The sequence below is a fragment of the Gymnogyps californianus genome, chromosome 1, assembly GCF_018139145.2.
Source record: "Gymnogyps californianus isolate 813 chromosome 1, ASM1813914v2, whole genome shotgun sequence".
Classification (NCBI taxonomy): Eukaryota; Metazoa; Chordata; class Aves; order Accipitriformes; family Cathartidae; genus Gymnogyps; species Gymnogyps californianus.
In genome coordinates, this window is record NC_059471.1 from 133422643 (window position 1) to 133444580 (window position 21938).

At 41.8% G+C, this 21938-nt stretch overlaps 1 pseudogene and 1 gene segment (V, D, J or C); both read right to left on the bottom strand.

Moving 5' to 3' along the window:
• Positions 1-305: 305 nt before the first annotated feature.
• LOC127029744 (T-cell receptor beta-2 chain C region-like) overlaps positions 306-21938 on the bottom strand; it is a 42565-nt gene continuing 20932 nt past the window's right edge. Inside the window, 5 exon segments of the C gene segment in view lie at positions 306-660; positions 2821-2927; positions 3925-3942; positions 4319-4654; positions 9226-9272. Coding sequence covers positions 634-660; positions 2821-2927; positions 3925-3942; positions 4319-4654; positions 9226-9272 — 535 coding nt within the window.
• Positions 21844-21938, bottom strand: part of LOC127029747 (trypsin II-P29-like) — a 2589-nt pseudogene continuing 2494 nt past the window's right edge.

A 21938-nucleotide genomic window follows, 5' to 3' on the forward strand; every position in this document is an offset into this window, starting at 1 on the left:
TCCCAGAAAGTAGCCTTAGACATGAAGTCTGTTTGCTAGCTGGCCCTGGATGCTCACTCTCCCAGTCACTGGTACTGGAGAGTGCAAGCCTCTGAAGCCTGCAGCCTCACTCCAGTTGTTGGTTCAGAGTGTAAGTACTGGATAAGCCTTCTACTGTTCTCATAACAGATAAGCTATTCCTATAAGGATTGTCAGTGAATGTTCTTTAATGCGAGTTCCTTATGATAACTACACATCACTGGAAGTTGTGTGGTAGGACATTATTGCTACAAAAGACCAAATTAAAAAACAACAACTCATGCTTCTTGAATGGAAAAGAAGCTAAAACTTTATTCCTAAGTCAAGGAGCTGGGTTCTCCGCTTCTGAGCATTAAGAAGGTGTTAGTTGTGAAGATATGATACTATACGATATGATACGATATGATACAATACAATGCAATATGATACAATATGATACGGAAGTACAGGGAAAACCCAGCAGTGATTACAACAAAGTGGAAAGAACAGGAGGGGGACAGAGAATCACCAAGAAATAATATTCAGAAGTTCTTAGAAGCATAGATCCTTTGCTATGGAAAGGTAGAAAGTATAATTTGCTGTGTTCCTGCTGATGTGATGAAGAAGACTCTTCATTTATTCTCTATACAACTTGTCTCCAGCCTAATTGAAAACAAAACAGAACAAACAAATAAAAAAACCAAGCAAAAGGAACAAATATAATAATCCAAGAAATAATGGACCATATTTATCAGTGTCCCAATTGTTGTGTCTCCTGAGAGCATTAACACAAATGACCATGTTGTATCTCCATGTTTCTCCCCTTTTTGTACCAAGAAAGTGTCTTAAACTGTACAAATTATTTACTTAAATACTCAACTAATATCTTTACGCACAACTTTGTGTGTTAAATGACTAATCTCGTGGCCTTCTATAATGGAGTGACTGTGTCAGTGGACAAGGGAAGAGCTACAGATGTCATCTACCTGGACTTCTGTAAGGCCTTTGATATGGTCCCCCACAACATTCTTGCCACTAAACTGGAGAGATATGGGTTTAATGGATGGACTGTTCCATGGGTAAGGAATTGGCTGGATGATCGTGCCCAAAGAGTTACAGTCAATGGCTCAGTGTCCAAGTGGAAACCAGTAATGAGTGGTTTCCCTCAAGGGTCCATACTGGGATCGATGCCATTTAGTACCTTCATCAATGTGTCACTTATAGTGGGATTGAGTGCACCCTCATCAAGTTTGCGGATGACACCTAGCTGAGTGGTGCAGTTGATGTGCTTGAGGGAAGGGATGCCATCCAGAGGGACCTGGACAGGCTTGAGGAGTGGGCCCATGTGAACATCATAAAGTTCAACAAGGCCAAGTGCGAGGTCCTGCACCTGGGTCGGGGCAATTACCAGGATCAGTACAGACTGGGGGATGAATGGCTTGAAAGCAGCCCTGTGGAGAAGGACTTGGGGATACTGGTGGATGAAAAATTGTATGTCAGCCGGCCATGTGCACTTGTGCAGCCCAGACAGCCAGTTATATCCTGGGCTGCATCAAAAGAAGCATGGACAACAGGTTGAGGGAGGTGATTCTGGCCCTCTACACTGCTCTTATGTGACCCCACCTGGAGTACTGCATCCAGTTCTGGGGGCCCCCAGCACAAGAAGGACATGGATATGTTAGAGTGGGTCTGGAAGAGGGCCACAAAAATGATCAGAGGGGTGGAACACCTCTCCTATGAAGAAAGGCTGAGAGAGTTGGGGTTGTTCAGCCTGGAGAAGAGAAGCCTCTGGGGAGACCTTCTTGCAGCCTTTCAATATACAAGGGGGCTTATAAGAAAGACAGAGACTTTTTACCAAAGCCTGTAGTGACAGGACTAGGGGCAATGGTTTTAAACTGATACAGGGTAGCTTTAGATTAGATATAAGGAAGAAATTTGTTATGATGAGCGTGGTGAAGACACTGGGACAGGCTGCCCAGAGAAGTTGTGGATGCACCATAATTGGAAGTGTTCAAAGCCAAGTTGGATGGGCCTTTGAGCAACCTGATCTAGTGAAAGATGTCCCTGCTTATGGCAGGGGTGTTGGACCAGATGATCTTTAAGGCTCCTTTCTCACTCAAACCATTCTGTGATTCTATGATTGTGATCCAGTAAAGTACAAACCTACTCCCTCTAGTATCCTTGAAAAAGGACACGAAAACATAATTGAGATTGTGTTCATACTCACCCTCAACTCTACCAGGTCACTTTTCAAATACATCTTGCAGTCCTGCTTTTAAAGGAACAAGTGCTGAGGCTTCCACTACTGTCACTGGGAATATCTTTCAGCCATATGAGAAACTTACTGATAAAAAGTATTTCCTGGTAGTTAGTTAAACTTTTCCCATTTGTTCAGATTTATTCTATTGTTCTTTATAGATCTTTGTAACTCTTTGTTCAGATTTATCCCACATATCTGCTCAAAACCCCTGCTTATTACTTTCACTGCAGGTATGAGTCCCTTTTCAATGCTTACAGAAGAGTATGATATATCTGATATTTCCCTTCTTTACATTCTGGAGAAGTTGTCCTTAATTCTCATCTTTTTCCATGTGTTTGAAGAGTATTTTGAGAAGGAATTTCTCTGCTAGATAGCATTGATTTATTTGAGTTCTGGAAAAACAATAATAGAAAACTCATCACTTGTGATTTTTCAAACTAGCCTGCACGAAGCCTGGCAGAGCACGTAGAGAACAACCCCACAGCTGAGAAGAGATTTAGTCTGTACTCACTGATTCTTGTACTAGTGAGTAAGCTCAACCTTCAAGTGGCACACTAACCTACCTTGGCTGTCCACACCAGACTGCTCACCAAAACTGCATAGAGCAAGGCTTTGCCACAGAGAATGAGGTAAGTGAGCTTCAGAGAATTTCCATACCGCAGGTAGGACTCTGCAAATCAAACATCATTTGTGTATTGAATTATCATCATCACGAGAGACTAGATCTAATGTAGCTTTAATCAAATAAGAACCCTTGAAATCTTTAGCTAAGCAACACAAAGGAACTAGACCCAAATTAATGGCTCTATTGACACAAGATAGCAGGGGATGGGAAAGAACACTGCGATTCAAAGAACCAAAAGACAAAGCGAGTCTAGGAAAGACAGAGATTGTCTTTATGCTAAGAAAGTATATCCTGATTGGGAATGTTTAACCATTGTGTTGCCACACCTACTGAAAAACTAGGCTGTTCATGTGAATCCCCTCTTAGGAACTCAAATTAAGCTGAATCAAAAGATACGAATTTTTTTCACTTGTTATTGTCAGTGGCCTTGTGAGTGCTGCTGACATATCAGGGAAGTTTTACATAGCCCAGAATAACATGGTATCTAGAACTCTTATTCTTGTAGATTTTGCTCTCTTAAGGAATTGCAGTAGTATTGAGATGCCAGCCTGATCTTGGTTCAGCCTTAAGATTCCTGAAGCATTAAAGAAGTTGGTGAAAAACAAGAGCGTATACATATGTACACATAGAGGAAAGAAACATGATTTTTAATAAGGATATCCTCGCAGTTTGGAGGGGAATATGACTTGTAATGAGAAGTATTCTGAATTTGATACAGAGAAATATTCAGAATTTTGAATTCTGAATCTTGATGTTGTAATCACTTGGCTAAGTATGAATTTTTTCTTTCATGGCTGACCAAGCAGCTTCCCAACAGAAGGCAGTGTTAAGGACTGGAGGAGATGATAAAAAGAGCAAGTTACACTCTATAGGAAGGTGCCACAATTTCTTCTGTTATTTCGAAAGGGAATCATAAAGAACAGCTAAAAAACCAAAACACAGCTACATACAGCATGCACATACAACCCTCCTGAAGACTTAGTGTCAGTAAAACTGGAATTAAAATACATACAGATATTTCCCTGTTCGAAGACACACATACCTTCTGTGAGTGCACAACCTGAAAGACAAAAATGAACTGAAAGTCACGTTTCTCTTCAATGCAAACAGAACAAAATTTTAGAAGTTTCAGTTTACAATATACTGCCTGATTCATTTTACTATACTGTATATTTTATTATACTATGCATTTTACTGTACTACAGAGATTTCTCAGTGAAAATCTGAAGAAACCTTTGAAAAACTACAGATGTATAATGGTAATGTAGATACAGAGGCCCAGGAATATGAAGAGACATATGGAAATACCTACATATTTACATACATATTTGTGCCATAACAACACCTTGTATAGAAGTTGCATATAGATGTGTTTCACATCATAACCCACACCCTTTCTAGTTTGTACAGCATGGTGATATACATTTTTTACTCACCAGCATCACCGTAGATTAATTTGTGTATCGATTCCAGTGTTCCATTCTTAAAAAAATTGGCAACACACTCAAAACGGTTCAAAGGGTTGAACCATTCCTGGCCTGAGATCCTCAGTCGGCTGGTCAATGAGTAGGTACTCCCATTCCCTGTGGAAAACTCATCTGTCCCCACCCCTTCTGTCCTCTTAGCACCATTCACCTTCCAGACCAGATTCAGGTGGTCAGGGTAGAAACCAGAGGCCAGGCATACCAGTGTGGCCTTGCCCTTCTGTTGGATCTCTTGCTTTGATGGGGAAAAGATAGCCACAGCTGGAGGTATGATTTCATCGTTCTTCCCTGAAATGGAAAGCAATATGGCCCAGAGCCTCCGTTATTGTCCTCAGTCAGAAACCCCTTAAAATTGTACTGTATTTGTGCTGTGAGACTCCTGATATATCTGGCCTTTTAACAACTGTCTATTAGACGATTAACATCTATTAGATAGGCAGACACCAGGGAACTGAAAGCATTTGTCTTCACTCATTACACAGAAGAATAAAAGGTCTGGCTACAGAAATGCATGAGTGTTTGAAATTCTAGTATTGTCTCTGTCAGAAGAATAGGAAAGCTGAAAAGAAGCTGAGCAAATAGGTAGGCAGAAAAGTACCCAGTAGTGCTATAAGACCTATATTTGTAATATCGTACTAATAGATAAGAGTCTGTGTTATAAGGCACAAGCATCTTTAACTGACTGTGTTACATTCCTGGAGATGTAGTAAGACATGATGGTTATTGCAGTGTTCAGAATTATACTGCCATGTGATTATACCTGGATTATCATTATACTTGGACCTCCCCATCTAAGAGGTGACTTGAAAGGAAGGAGCTAATCTTTCTCACTGTCTGAAGTGAAGAACACTTTAGGTAGGTAACCTGAATTTGCCTGGGACAAGTTTTGCTTTAGGTCTCAACTTGCCATCCTTTTTTAAGACTATGAAATATCTCTTCATGGTATTTATTATTTAGGTTATCCTAGGTATGAGAAACCCTCATCCTAGACTACACATCTTCCCAAAATGATGCAAGATTCGATACACTCACAAACTACAATTTGTCCCCTGTCCTAAAGTGTTTAATACCTGCATATAAGACTAAACACAACAGACTTCTACAGTCAAAAGGATGTACAAGGCAACAATGAGATGTTACTCAGAAGCTAGGCAGTGACACTAAAAGCTGCCTTTTTTTTTCATATACTTTATTAGCGTGCCTTTTTTACTCATCTGGCATGATAAACCCACCAGGTCTGCAGGGTACACATGGAAACAGAAATACAGAGAGAACTATGGAGCCAAAGAGAAAACTTACTTTTTTTTCGGTGTGAAGGCACTATAAATTGTAGATGTTCTTCCTGATCACTCCCTCCTTTCTAGAGTGGAGAGAATTAGCAGAAACTTCTATCTTGCATAGATCTTGACCCCTAAGACCTAGTGTTTGCTTTCAGCTGTTAGCCTTAATCATGATTGTCAGTGCTTACTCTACAAAGATCCCTGGGGTGCTTCTGTGAAAACGTGTGAACTTGTACAGACTTCAGAAGAGGTAACTAGATAGTAATAGAGATAACTCCCGAGAAGGTTTGGCACTGCTCTGCTTTCCTTCCAGTGGGTATGAGGAGAGGTTGATCGCTTTTACTGCTCCCTTCTAGTACTTGGCTATAAATTTTTTTCCTATCCTAAAAGTACCTCTGACATAAGTTCATTGGCTCATAGCCTAAATGGCTAATGAGTGAAGACATGGAAACAGATAGGGAGGACACAAAAGAAAAATGAGAGAGATTTAACAGACTAAAACAAAAAAAGACAAAGAGGAAGGCAGGTGAAAAAGGCAGACAGAAAGAATCATAAAACTACTGGCAAGACAAAGAAAGCCAGAGCATGCTTGAAATGGAATAAGGAGACTGGTACAAGTAAGAGTAGAGACTATCAGAAAAAAGTATTATCTTTTGGTACAAGCAAGAGTAGAGACTATCAGAAAAAAGCCCATTCTGTTCTGATCTTCCACAGTGTTCATGGCGACACTGGCACAATGCTTAATCACTTCCATGCATAAACTCATGCATTCCCTGTCACACATTCTTCACCCACCTAATAGAAAAAGTACCACAGTTCTTCCATTCCCATCACAGCAAGGTCAGTTTCATGATTTCTTGTTATCTTTCACTCCTGCTCTCATTTTAAAATCATCTGTGTATATGCTACATATCATTAATGCAAGAGAAATTTTCAAGTGTCCTCCACATTGAGCACTTGGGTTAATCACAGCTACTTACCTATAACTCGGAGCACAGTGCCAACTCCAAAGGTAAGTAGTGCAGTTAAAAAGCACAGCTGTACACAATCAGACTATAACCCGCAGGGTCATTATGCTCTTCTTGCCAGCCACTTAGTTCCTTAAAACAGTGCTGTTTAAAGGAGCAGGCACCAGTGTGTATTTCTACAATTTGCTATCAGATGTGGCAGTAGCAGATGGAAAAGGTTATTTTGCCCTGTGATTCCAAAATGTCTTGATATAGGTGATGTTAAATTCTTTCCTGGGAGGAGAGGAGGCAGAGAAAGCAAATGGGGAAAAAGAGGAAAGAATAGAGGAGAAAAGCTCACTGAGAGAAAAAGAATATAGTCCTTTTTGAGAATTAGAAGTTGTGAAAAGGACTGTTAGAGGAAGCCAGTGTCCCAAAGCAACTTTAGGCAGCCTGCCCACCATCTATGGAGAGGGGAGCAAAGTACCAGCAAGACTACTATTTCCCTGCCTGATTCAGCAGACACAAGAATCCAGACTCTGCCTCTGAAATGTTGCTTTTGATTGTTACACAGATGAACTGCAAAAACTTGCAGACCAGAGAATGATCTTTCATTCCCAACCTCTATAATGTTTTCTTGGAGAATGGGAGGAAACAGAATTATTTCTTGTTTTCTCCATGAAGTTCCCAGAAAGGGAAGACAAAGGCAACAGACACAAGGATCTCAAAATTCATGCCTGCAAATCCTACACTTTCATATTAGCACATCTCATTTTAATAAGCAACCAATAAAGCATTAATCCTGTCCTCATGGCTGTATGAAAAATGATCATGATTCTGCTGTTAATTAAGAATGGTCTTGTCCCCTAAACCAGTATGACATATATCACGGAGATCTGACTTGTGTCTTACCTAGGACTGTGAGTTTTGTCCCACTGCCAAAGTATAGTCTTTCATTATTCACACTGTTTTGCAGCTGCAGGAAAACCTCTCCTCTACTCTCAGTCCTCTGAGCCAAACCTGTGGACTAACCCTCCCCTCATGCAGTACCAACAAAAGAGGAAACACAAAGAACATTAATTTATGGTCCCCTAAAAAAAAAGAAAGGTCTGTAAGGGAACAGCACCACATCTGTGTGTCTAACAAGGTGAGTTCAGTCTCAGAAATACCTTTTCCAGAGCCCTTTTGCTTCAGGCTTAGGTGAATCAGTCGTTGCAGCTTTCACCATTTCTTTAGAGGACGTTTATCTATTTATCTAGGTGTACTCTTAGAAAATTTTTCCCATATGCAGACAGAGTAATTTTCTTTGCTTATTTTCAACTAAACAGCCTTGTTTCCTTAATTTCCTCATTTCCTTTCAACATCATGAATATTGTAGCAGTTCCTAAACATCCTTCCCTTTCTCCTTCCCTGGAAGGACCTTTCTCCTTCCCTGGAAGGAAGTCTCTGCTTTTATTCTCTCTGTTCTCTTAGCTGTGATTATTAAAATTAGCTGCATAATTGACTACGGTCAATGAGGGATCAGTACTGATTTTCATCAGCTCAGGCACCTCAGATTCACACTGGATTTCAAAAAACGTGCTGATCACTGAATTTTTCCTATGGAGATTGAATTTTATCACTTGTAATCATTTTATTCTGCAGTGTAATGGTGTGGTACAAAAGCTTGAGGCATCAATTTTTCTGACTCCAGGAGCAATACAATGAGAAGACAAGATCACCATCATTTATCACAGCCTTAGAAGCAGCCTTGTTTTCCTCTGGATTTGGAGAGAGTCCAAATCCAGAAGTATGGCCCAGAGAGAAACATTCCCTGAGAGATACTTTTATTTGAAATGAACCACATGTTCTGTTTCTGTGGTTTTCAGTGGCTTTTTAGCATCTATTCTGAAATAGTAAGATCATTGTCCTAAATGATCTTTTTATCACCATCCTGACAAGCCTGTTTTGTGGAAAGAAACTTGCTGTGCTGTGGAGAGTTGTTTTCTAGAACAACAAGGAACTAAACAGCTGCAAAGAGCTGTTAGTATTGCTTATGATAAAGTTGAGTATTTATCTGTGGCTTCTGTTTTGTTAACTAAAAATGCTAGTACACTTGTCTTTCCCAGTTATCTGAGATAACACATGCTTTAGTTTACCCCAAAAAGATCCAAAGTAATTTAAGTTTGTAGAGTCTTGATTTTGTTTTCTAGACCTGTCCAAAGTGTAACTGTAACTCAGTTCTTTCCAGATAGCCTTTCATTGGCTTGTCCTTAATCACCTGTAGCCCTGGGAGAAGTAGCATTATGGAGAATAGTTATACTTTTGGGGAATAGTGATTTTTGCAGATGTCAACTTATTAAGACAATATACTTATGATATGCACATATTTTTTAACCCATTCCTCATACTAATTCTTTCTATGGACAACTTTTTATTCACTGAAAATGCATTCATTCAGTCCTCCAAAGTGAAATGTGTGTCCCTACCTAGAGTACTAAACTTAGTCTATTCTCCAAAGTAGACTGGGTTACTAGCACATCAGGAAAACACCAATTTAATAATGAAAGGGAGAATAAGGTTGACGTGAAGTTCTCTAAAGAGAAGACCTGGGATTTGAAGTGATTTAAAAGAGAAAACAAAAATTTCTTACCCATTACTGTAAGTTTTGTGCCATCGCCGAAAATGATGTTATTGGTGGTCACAGTGACAAAGTGTTGTATCATAAGCTAAGAAAAGGGATGCACTGCAGTTGACTTTAGCAAGGAGAAGCTTAAGCAATGTTTACTGTGTCTGGAATCCCAAAGATCCCTCAATCTCTGTCTGAAGGGCTTTGGCAGAAAACCAGCTTGAAATCCCATTGTATAATCTGTAGCATTTAGAAAAGCATTTCCCAGAGTTTTTTGATATTTATTTTTATTGTCTACATTTCACCTCAAGTTGTTTTACAACCTTTCTCTAATATCTGCGTTATCTCATTGATATTACCTGCTATTCTCATTTTGCAGAAGTAGAAACCATGCAGACATACCCAAAGTGGTAGAGGCTGTCACTGTCTAGAAATGTAATTCCTCTACAACTAGAGCTTCCTTACTGTCAGTCTTGTACTCTAAGTGTTGTGAAGCCTTCCTTTCTGTAACTTGTGGAGTTAATAATCAAATGATACTTGCTTTGTGGTTGCCATAGTCACATGCCTTTTCATATAGGTGGTTCACCTTTGTGGCATTGAACTAAAACAAATCCATTTGTTTTCACTTCAATGGCAGACCAGCCATCTTGAATAGTCTTTCAGGATCCCATTCAATTTTCTGATAGGTTAAAAGTAATCCACACAAGGAGAGTCCAGCAGAATCAGTTGGCTAGTCTCGAACAAACTCTTGATATCCATTAGGAAGAACTGCAGTGAGACAGAGTGGAGAAGGATTAGAGAAAACCTTTGCGCTCACAGGCATGAGTCACTCTGGACACAGGAGGCTTATTTAAGAGAGAAAACTCCAACACATTTTATATACTGCCTCTGAGAGATACCTGCTACATGTCAGAATTATTTTTCTAACACTTTTATCACATTAATAAAGAACCATTTTGTGGTTCTGTGCAACATTATTGCATCAGAAAAAAAATATTAATTATCTGCTTCACATACTCTGATAGGTTTTAGGTGCATCTGCAGTCAATCTGGTTTGCTGAAAATTATTTCAATGTCTCAGATCTCCTGGCTTGTTTTCCAGAGAGGGCAGGCTCAGTTCTCAGCTGATGAAAGTAAGTCCTAGCATACTAGGTCGGTCAAGAAAAACCAAGACAGAACATGCCTGCTGTGCTGCAGAATTCTTTGTAGCTGTCTTAACACACTCTCCCACAAGGTTTATGCACATATGGGTTTTTGTAAAGGCCTCCTGGGGAATGTATCATTGTGGATCCCCTGTCCCCACAACGATACAACCTCATACAAAAACAATCCCACCCATGGCTCCACCCTCCCATTTTGTCACCCAGTCACCATGAAAGATTGCCATGGGAACCACAGGCCACATCCTTCCTCTGCAATTGCTGTTTCTGTATGATAGTTCGATTACCTCTTAGTGTATTCATTATCCCTGAATTTATAATCCTGACATTTTTTTCCTATAGAGAAAAAAGTAATATTTTTTTTCTTTTAATAGCTGGTTTTAAATATAGTTATTTTTCACTTGGTAACTTCATGGCAGTGTTCATGCTGCTTTCCTTCCCACTCTTTTTTTCTTCTGCCCCAGGATGATAAACAGACCTCAAGCCTACAGTAACTGGTTTGCATTGAGAGCGATTTGCTTACTACAGACTGGTGTTTCTGTTCGTAGCCTGGCCTGATTGTGAATATCCTCTTTGGTCTGTGCTGCACTTGTCACAGTTGTGCTGAAAGGGAGGGAAGTAGGATGCTGAGCTCTTAAGTTTGTATTCCTCTGACTGCCCTGTTACAGGAAGCAGAAGTACAAGCTTCTCCCAGGTGCCTGTGACCCTGACTATGAAAAGGCTTCATCTAGGAGTAAGAGCGTGACTTCATTTTGGAGACTGTCTGAAGGGGGTGGGGACTGGCGGTGACAGGTAACAGGATACTTTTATATCTCCCTTACACATAACTAAATGGAGATGCAAAACTGTATTTTTTCCCCCATAAGTTTGTCCAGGTATGATGTAACTCCCAAGAGGGAAAGATCTGTGCCAGTGAGACTATGTGTACCAGCACACACTGAGGCAACACAGGGAAGGACAGGCACATGAACAAACCAGTTTAGGTTTGGGGCATATGCAGCCCATCCTGGACTAGTCTTCTCACATAAAAGGTCAACACATAGTCAGCAACATGACCAAGTAGCTGCAGTAAACACGTTGTTCATATTACTCTTTAATGGTTTCACTTCAGTCTGTCTTGATATAATAAAATAATTGTACAGGACACAGTCCTTCAAAACAAGGTAATTCTACTAGGAAAATCACAAATTATTTTCTCTTGTTTTCAGACATCACAGAAGAACCCATAATTTCTGATACAGCCTGTTCAGCTGGGAACAGCTGTTAGTGTCCCAGGGAAGGGAATGAGAAACATAGACTAAGCTGAAACATTTAGGACCAAGACATAGGAATACAGAAGGCAAGATATTGGACAGGTGATCTCAGGTGTCCCTGCCTCAGGTGTACTGCCCCTACAGTACCCTCTCTTCTACAACAGCAAAACTGTGTGCTTGAGTCACTAATTATGGGAATGACTGCAGACATTTGTCTTTGTTTAGACTGAATTCTTTTTAAAAATACATTTAGGATTTTATTTGTCTGGCTCTGCCTAAATAATAAGACTAGTAGTGGGATATTATTTGCCTGCCTTGGTCTTAGTCTGCCTCTGATCTCAGCACTGTTTATTCAGGGTCTAAATTCTACTACCATTCTACTACAATTCTACCATTCTACTAAAATTCATTTAATATTATTCTGTCTCCCTCTCCAGTCTACAGCTCCATTAGTGTCCTTACTGTCACTAACAGACTGTCTCCCATATGCTGTCTTTCATTTAAAAACAAGCAAATAATCTCTGTATTAATTTTGAAGGAGTGTTTCTATGTGGTGCTAACGTCTCCTCAGAGCATGTTCATAAGGCAATTTCCAGGACATGCCAGCAGAGACTAGTCTTGTCCCACTTTGTTTATCTGTAACCTGTCAAAAGGAAAGGCCTTGTAGGCCATGAATTCAAATGAGTGAGAGGGAGAGAAGAGAGGAAAGACAGTTCCTTGATTTTTATTTCCATGTCTCTCATAGGAGGCTTCATGGGCCAAGCTGTGTAAAACTCAGACAACAAGGAAAGGCAAGAATATGCAAGCAGGAGACATTTAGGGCCATATTTTCTAACAATGGTATCATTTTAGTGGGGGAATTTCACAGGAAAGTAGTGATCATATCACTTACATCAGTCCTGGATTCTTCTTTAGAATTTACAGAAGCAGCAGCTACAAAGAAGCAGACAGAACTACAGAGGCGCCCTGAGCTTTACAGATTTGTTTTAGGGACACTAGGAAGTTCTTTTCATAAACATTCAGTACTTTTGACCATGAATCTCTAAAATTAAGCAACAGCCCCCTTTCAGGGCATAACTCTGTACTGAAAAGATAAGGTGATAGAAGGAGAGGATGTGTAAAATCACACCCTGTGGTGGGTTGACCTTGGCTGGCTGCCAGGTGCCCACCAAACCCCTCTATCACTCCCCCTCCTCAGTAGGATGGTGGGGGAGAAAATAAGATGAAAAGGAACTCGTGGGTCAAGACAAAGGCAGTTTAATAAAGAAAAAGCAAAGGTCAGATGCAGAAGCAAAGGAAAACAAAAAGATTTATTGTCTACTTCTCATCCACAGGCGATGTTCAGCCATGTCCTGGAAAGTAGGGCCTCAGTACACATAGCGGTTGCTCCAGAAGACAAATGCCTTAATAACGAATGTCCCTTCTCCTCCTCCTTTCTCCTAGCTTTTTATTGCTGAGCATGACATTATATGGTATGGAATATCCCTTTGGTCAGCTTGGGTCAACTGTTCTGGCTATGTCCTCTCCCAACCTATTGCCCACTCCCAGCCTTTGGACCAGGGGCAGGGGGTAGCAGGTTTGGAGAGACAGCCTTGATGCTGTGCAAGCACTGCTCAGCAGTAGCCGAAACACTGGTCTGTTATCAACACCCTTCTAGCTACAAATACAAAGCACAGCACTACGAGGGCTGCTATGGGGAAGTTAACTCCATCCCAGCCAGACCCAATACACATCCCTATGCAGACAGTGATGCTATACCATCCTATGTATGTATATTTATTTCCTTTATTTCCTTCCCATTGTTTCCCTTCTCTTCCAGCCTGTGTTTGCTCAAGCTTCTTGTTAGATGCCATTGATTTGCGCCCAAGTTGTTCCACTAAAGAACAATATTGTTTCCCAAATGTTCATCTTCTGCTCCCAACCTAATACCTGTACTGGATGATTAACACAAAGTTATCATCTGTCCTGTTATTTCTTTTCTGAGTCAGTTCTTGTCTCACAGGAAGCCTGAGAAAGAGCAGCTGTGGTGGGAAACATCTTCTGTTTAACATCTTCATTAATGATCTGGATGATGGGGCAGAGTATACCTTCAGCAACTTTGCAGACAACACCAAACTGAGAGGAGTGGGTGGTACACCACAGGGTCATGCTGCCATCCAGAGGGACCTCGACGGGCTGGAGAAACGGGCTGACAGGATCCTCATGAAGTTCAGGGGAGTGCAAAGTCCTGCACCTGGGGAGGAATAATCCCATGAACCAATATATGCTGGGGGCGACCTAGCTGGAAAGCAGCTTGGCGGAAAAGGACCTGGGGCTCCTGGTGGACAGCAGGTTGAACATGAGCCAGCAATGTGCCCTTGCTGCAAAGAAGGCGAATGGTATTCTGGGCTGCATTAGACAAAGTATTGCCAGCAGGTCAAGGGAGGTGATCCTTCCCCTTTATTCAGCACTGTTAAGGCCACACCTGGAGTACTGTGTCCAGTTCTGGGCTCTTCACTACAAGACATGGACATACTGGAAGGCATTCAACAAAGGTGACTAAGGGACTGGAGCGCCTCACATAGAAAGAGAGGGTGAGGGAGCTGGGACTGTTAACCTAGAGGGAGAAGGCTCAGGAGGGATCTGATTAATGTATATAAGTACCTGAAGGGAGGGTGCAAAGAGAGCTTTTTTCAGTGGTGCCCAGTGACAAGACCAGAGGCAAAGGGCACAAACTGAAAAGCAGGAGGTTCCTTCTGAACACAAGGAAACACTTTTTTACTGTGAGGGTGACTGAGCACTGGAATAGGTTGCTTAGGGAGGTTGTGGAGACTGCATGCTTAGAGATATTCAAAAGCCATCTAGACACAGTCCTGGGCCACTGGCTTTAGGTGGCCTTGCTTGAGCAGGGGGTTTGGACAAGATGACCTTCAGAGGCTCCTTCCAACCTCAATCATTCTGTGATTCTGTGGTTCTATGATTCTGTGAAACCCTCCCAGTAGTTGCAGGATGACCACATCACATGGTATAGCATCATTATCTGCATAGAGATGTGACTTTACACATCCTCTCCTTCCATCATCTTATCTTTTGAGTAGCCAGTATAACCTCTAGACTGCAGGTAGGCTATTATTGACAAACTGCTGTTCATTACAAATATACAGCTGTGACACAGATGTGCCTGAGATGTCACTGCTGAGCATCTATAACAAGTACCTTTGACTATGGTTTCTGTAGCTACAGTTCCTCTGCCACCTTCTACAGCAGCAGACGAAGAAGAATAAATATGAGGACAGGGAGTGCAACAAGGAGGATAGTAGCTGTTTCATGAGAAACTTCTTAGAATAGCTGCTTTTTGTGCAGTGCCAGTTCGAGCTGGCAAAAGAAGTACTCCATAGGAGAAAATTGTATCTCAGAGCTAGAATAGGGAACTGTGACTGCAGAACTTCAAGATGGCAATGATCACTAGAGATCTCTGTGGTTTTCTGCTACCACCTGGAAATTGCACAGCTGTGACCAGTCAATAGCCAGCTCATTAATCTGCTGAACTTTGAAGGCTACTGATAAGTTTGTTTTCACAGGCTTAAAATTGCATTTGCCCCACTAAAAATTCTCAGGAGTTGAGAAATAGAAAGGGATCCTTACTCTGTTATGTTCCCAGAGCTGATAAAGCTGGTTTTCAGTGTTTATGTAAGAAGTCTGAGCTAGGACTGTAACATTATGATTTTCAGGAACTGGTAATTTATTAAAAGAGAATTAAAAAAAAATCTAAAAAAAAATCACCCAAAAGTCACTCCCAAAGTTACCATCATGGTGTTTATATTCCTTAATGATTCCAGCATAAATTACTTTTCCTAAAACCTTCACATGGCATTTGGATCACCAGTAATAATTGCAGACAGCAACAGAGTGAATGTGTTCCGTACCTGTGTAAAGATACCTCCATAAAAGATCAGAGACTGAAGAGAATAAGGAACTCAGTGTGTCTCTGCTATGCGAGAGACAATGCTTTCCCAGTGCTTCCCTGCTATATGTCTGCAGCCTAATATGAACAGTGGACCTGATATGAACAGATCATGGACCTGAGAGTGTTCTGAGGAGCAGATGAGTGCTCCCTGGGAGCAAGGAATGGTGTGTTACACTCATTGCTGAGCAGCTCCTGGAGTCAGAAGAATATTGACTACCAGGGTGTGCAAAGAGTGGTGTGTGAAGTTGAGTCTTTCAGAAAAGTCTTTGGAGGACTGGAGTAAGTCTGGGATGCAACTAGATTTAGCCTCTTCAGAGCCTCCACTGTGTCCAGGGTGAGACTACAATGAACACGAGTTTCTGTCATGCGTTTTGTGGTTTCCTTTCTCTGCTCCTGAGGTTTTGCTGTGAAGAGATGCCTTGGTCCAGCTCAGAACTGTATGCATTTCTGTGGCAAGGAAGAGAGGGATCCTGCAATTAAGCAGTGTGTGGAGCAGGTGAATAGAAGTGCTGCAGGTTACACTGTTGCTTGTAAAGCTGCCAAATGGCTGTCCCTTCCATAATGGAAGGTATGCCTGGTCCCCTGTGTATGTTTCCTCCTGCCTTGTACTGGTGTCATCCTCCTATGTCCGTAATCAGAGGCTGGGCTGTCCTCCCACACCAATCAATCTCTCATTGGGCACCTCTGTCTTTGGGTGTATCATCAGCACGTGGAAGAACCTTAAGTTCTCCTTCTTGCTTTGCACTCTTTTCTTGGTGCTATGGTGGGGTCTAGTGGCATGGGGAACTAGTGGCCCAGAACATGGCTGTGCTTCTGTAGCACCAATCTTAAGAAGTATCTGCTTCCTTTCACTAACCACATCAGCAGTGCCTCAATTCTTAATGCTGATCTATGGGTTTGTATTTCTGAAGGCTTTTTGTCTTTGAAACTAGATGCTGCTGCACTGCTTTGTCTGTCCCTCTTCCCTCCAAAAAGTCCTGGTTCTATTCCCTCACTTCTTCCTTGTCTTTCTTCTGCTCTTCCTCTGCCCCTCTCCAATCTGTCTCACTTTTTTCAGAGACTCCATCTGTCACTCAGGCAAGGCGGGGATTTTATCTTAGTGCTCACCCCCTTGCTGTACTGTGTGATCACTCGCAGCACAGAAATACGTGGCTGCATCCTTGGATGTCACATTCTTGATGGTCATCACAGAGTGACCATTATTGTCTCTGCTTATCTCAAACTTGGCCTCACTGTAACCTTCCTCATAAGAGTTCTGCATCCATGTAGAAGTACTGGCTACTAACTTCAGACCATTTCTTGGAGGCTGCTGGTACCAGAACATATAGGCAAGTGTGGTATAATTCTGGTAGCAGGAGATGTCCACAGTCTCTCCAGCTCTCTTAAGGGTTTCTTCTGGCCACTGTGTGATGCGGTTTCCGAACCCAGCACCTGCATGAGTGAGAGAGAAAAGAGAAAGGGAGGAGAAGAAGTACAGATGGTGGCCAAAAAGGGTCCTTTACCTCACACCAGCCCTGCCTGGATGAGAGCCGTGCTACAGATGGATCTGTTTTCTCTCACCAAGTAAAAGAGCAAGCAAAACAGTCAGCATGGCCCATCAGCTGTCCCAGAACAGTGTGTTACTGCTCATTGTGAGTTAGGAGACCAGAGGTTAGAGAGACTGATGCTCCTCCCCTTGTTCTGATTTTTCCTTTATCTTGGGCAGAGAAGAGAGAAGGGACAGTCCACCTTTGATACCCTCTTTGGTGAGCCATTAAAAGCAAAGCTAAGTATTCATGTGGCTGTAAGTTTTGCTTTAGCCTTTCCACAAGACAGGCAGTGTTCTGAGCTCCTGACAAAAAAATGTGGGATTGCTTGCAGACCGGTAAGTTGCTGGCTGAATGTTGTACTGTCTGTCATTCCATCATCATGCATGTCTGGGAACTGGATCTGTCAGCCATGAACCTGGGAATATTGGCATTATAAATGATTTTTTGACTCATTTACACCTGTGGATGTAACTTGGGCCATCTTTCCAGAAGGGTTTATTCCAGTAAATGCAAACATATATTGTTTCATTCTGCAGAGACGTTCTTAATACGTGAAAGATGATACCTCACGACTCAAAACTTATGTTAAACAGAAGCAAAGATGATAGACCAAGATGGCAGAGGCACAAAAATCATGTTTAATCACATCAATTTCTTCAGTTTTCCAGTCAAGGAAGCATATTCCCTGCAGTTTAATCTTCCTGGGAGCTCTAATTCACTTCCTAATTACAAAAAGCGAAGCACCTCTGCCAGCCTTTTTTTCTGAAAGCAAAAACTGTGGTTAGACATTAGCCTCATGAACAGTCTGGTTTTTCTAGTCTGCCAAGTACATCCTAGTTAGCCTTGTCTTAACCTATACCACTCTATTCTTTTCTGAATACATAAGATGATTCAAAAAACTTGCATTATTGTAGCTGATTCTTTTCTCACTAGTACTTTGAATGAAATATACATATTTAGTTTCAATGATCTTCTTCAGTAATCCTGATATTGCATCTTCCAAACGATAAGCAATATTACTGAGGTTTTCTTTTTTCTTCCCACTTTGTTGATATCCCCCCTCCCATATTTGCCTGAAGCTCTAGAGAGATTCATATCTTCCCTTGACCTTTATATATTTGTAGAAAAGGCATGTTCTGTCTGTGAGCCTGGCGATATTGTACTTTCTCTGGGCCTAAGGCTGAGTTCCTAGGGTCATACCAGGATTCAGAGCAGTGTGAATCTCAAAAATTTTGGTAGTGAATGCTCCCTGTCTCACTTTTTTAATCCTGCTTTTTTAAAAGAAGTTAACAGAAATTACCTGAGAAGCTATCGCTTCTTCCCAGACAGGAAAGAAAATATATTCTATATGATGTGTAAAAGTTTTGTATGATCTCCAGTGTCATGGACACTCTGCATATGAGAAGTAGGATTTTGACCATGGCTCCTGTTCAGTCCCTGCCAGTTCTTGCCGCTGCAGGTTTTTTCAGGAGAGATTATTCCTTACCTGTGCTCCAACGAGATTGAGCCCTGTGCTGGATGTATTACAGTTGCAGTGACTTGTCAAGGAATTGCAGACAACACAGAACATTTTTTTTTTAATTACCTTCCATATCTTTTACATTTTTCTTTGAATTTTTGTGCTGCTTTCGAAGTCAATACAGCAGTTAGCAAATGAGTTTGACCAAATTTAATATGCCTTTATATTCTTTTATGGTTTTGACACAGATTATCCCTTGATGCATATTTTTAGCATTTACTCCCCACAATCTCTTCTTCTTTTTTATCTTTCATGGAAGTCTTGTCTTGATTTTGCTTGTTCTCCATCTGAATTTATTGACATTTTGCCCTTTCACCTTACTGCTAGGATGGAACACCTTGAGACACTTCCATGGGTCATGTTGAGACAGTTCCATGGGACACTGCTGGTTTGATGAATGTCCTAAAATGACCCCTACATGTCTTGTGCATGGAGACACTACAGGATTTTAATTTTGATTATTGTCTGTCATGCTGGACCTGTTAAAAACCTTTTCTTCCAGTGGTAATCAGACCTCAAGTCCTGGAAGGAGAAACTATTTCAGAGACTTGATGGGAAATGAAACAGGCTAGGAGAGTGTGGGAATTAATTCTAAGATTATGCTGTGTAAGAACTCTGAGACAAGGAGAAATCATTTCAGTGCAGCTGGGCTGCACATTCTTCTCTAGTCACATGCATTAGAACTTATTACTCATTCCAGGATGAAGATTTTTATTCAGAGTAACTTTTCTCTCTCAGGAAATAAAAAATAATTGCACACTCTCTGAAAAAAGGAAGTTTCTGGAAGATGTAACTCAGGACCTCTAGTGTGTCTCTCAGGAATTGCCTAACATGTTGCTGCCTTCTGAAGAGTAGCTAGACTGACAGGCTTTTTGTTTTTCAGTTCAAAATGTCTAATTCTTTCAGTCTATTTTCTTTTAAGATTAAAGAGGAAACAAGGGAAAACAATAAAGTACCAAGATAAAGGGAGGTATGGTCGAGCTTTCCAAATCAGAACCTGAACTACTGGATTTGGGGAAGAATAGATGTAGGAAAATAGAGGAATAAAGTTATAAAAGGGGCCAGTCACAGGTAAACAGGTTGCTGGTGAGTATGCTTGTCTGGCTATGCCTTGTGCCTGCTTAGCTCAGTGTATCCATGTCTTACTAAATTCCATTGCTAAGTATTTCCCAGAGGGAGGGACTGTCTATTCTGTGCACATGTGTTTTGTGTATGGAGGTCTAAGTGCTAGGAACTGGAGTCAGACCACAGGTACCAGCAATGGGAGAGACCGGAGTGAGTGAATTTAAGTGCCAGAAAATGGAGCAGGGCCACAGGTAAGAGTGGCCATGTGTTCGTCATGCCAGCAGCTGGGGTAAGGGAGGGTATGTGAGTGTGTGTGATCACTAGTGAACATGAAGCCACAGTAGCTGGCAAGTAAGTGAAGTGACCTGGGTTCCAGGTGTGTGTGTATCTCTAATGGCAAAGCCAGTGGAAGATCGCAACGGAGGGAGCAGGGGAGTCCCAGACACCTATTGGAGAAGGGGATGTGTGGGGTGCATGTGTGTGCACGTACCAGCAATTGGAGTGGGGCTGCAGGACTTGGTGGCTCATAGGTCCAGGTGCCAGCAGATGTGGTGACTGGAATCCAGGGGCAGCTACTGGGCAGACTCAGTGTCTAAGCACAGCTATGGAAAGGATGCGCATTTGCCGTGGTTTAACCCCAGCCAGCAACTAAGCACCATGCAGCCGCTCACCCCCGGCCCCCTCCCAGTGGGCTGGGGAGGAGGATCGGGAAAAAAAAGTGGGTTGAGATAAGAGCAGTTTAATAACTAAAGTAAAATAAAATATAATACTAACAATAATAATAATAAAAATGTAATAATAATAATTGTAATGAAAAGGAATATAAAAAAAAAAAAGAGAGAAATAAAACTCGAAAAAATACAAGTAATGCACAATGCAATTGCTCATCACCCACTGATCGATGCCCAAGCAGCGATCCGCCCCTCCCGGTTTATATACGGAGCATGACGTTCTATGGTATGGAATATCCCTTTGGCTAGTTTGGGTCAGCTGTCCTGGCTGTGCTCCCTCCCAGCTTCTTGCACACCTGCTTGCTAGCAGAGCATGGGAAACTGAAAAATCCTTAACTTAGGGTAAGCACTACTTAGCAACAACTAAAACATCAGCGTGTTATCAACATTATTCTCACACTAAATCCAAAACACAGCACTGTACCAGCTACTAAGAAGAAAATTAACTCTATCCCAGTCGAAACCAGGACAACATTGTACGTATACGTATACATATATTTCCCGCTATTGAACCTCCATCCAGTTCAGCCAGAGAGGGACAGAAGATGAGGCCATTGGTGCTGTTTCTGTTTGTGTGGTGCTGTTTCTGTTTGTGTGAGTGGTGGGCGCGTCTGTCTGCGTTGATCTGTGTGGTCAACTGTGTATACACGTATATATGCATTGTATATATGTGTGTCTACTGGGAATACTTTCTCAGCCTTGCTACCAGCTGGGTCAGGGGGCACGGAGCTGTGGCAGCCTCCCCTCTGTTAGGCTACCGGATTCAGCCCGGCCTAACAGTAAGCCTCAGGCAAAGCAGTGAGATCTCCTCCTTAAGGGAAAAAGAAACCGTAGAAGAGATGTGACAGTGAGGAAAGGGCTGAGGTACCCCGCCTACGCGGAAGAGAACCAAAGGAACAAGGAAAGGCTTTCCTAGGAAAGGAGTGTTTAACAGAAGCTGGAAACAATAAGAACTGGCTTAGCAGAGGTTTGTGCTGGCTTTGGAAACCAATGTCATGAAAGAGAGCATCAAACAAAGATTGGCTTTCCAGTCCTTCATGATAGATAAAAATGACTGTTGCACCACAAGGAAGGCCCATTTTCAGAGCTACATATAGGCTTAGTACTTAAGACCAGGACTAGGACTATGTCCAGGTCAACAGGGACTGTGTGCAATTACGATCAGATGGCTCTTTAGTCTTAGTGGATTTAAGGCATCTCAGGCTAGTGTCTTTCAGTAGCCTACACTGGTACAGAAAGTTTCTCTAGGGCCACCTGTTTGCAGACAATTCTTAGAGAAATCCTTCCTCCTCAGGCTTGTCATCCCAGATCCCTTGCCCGGTCAGACCTGTGCTGCTCCTTTCACACCTCTCATCCCCAACCAGTCCATTCTCATTCCATTTCTAATCCAGCTGTGTCTGCTTGTCTGGTGCAAGTTTCCTTTCCTCATCAACGTATCACTAGGCTGCAATGGTTTCTTCGATTCAATCAACGTAACTGCAGACCGTGGTGTAGACACAGGGATAACCTTTCAGAGCACACTCAGTTCCCCATG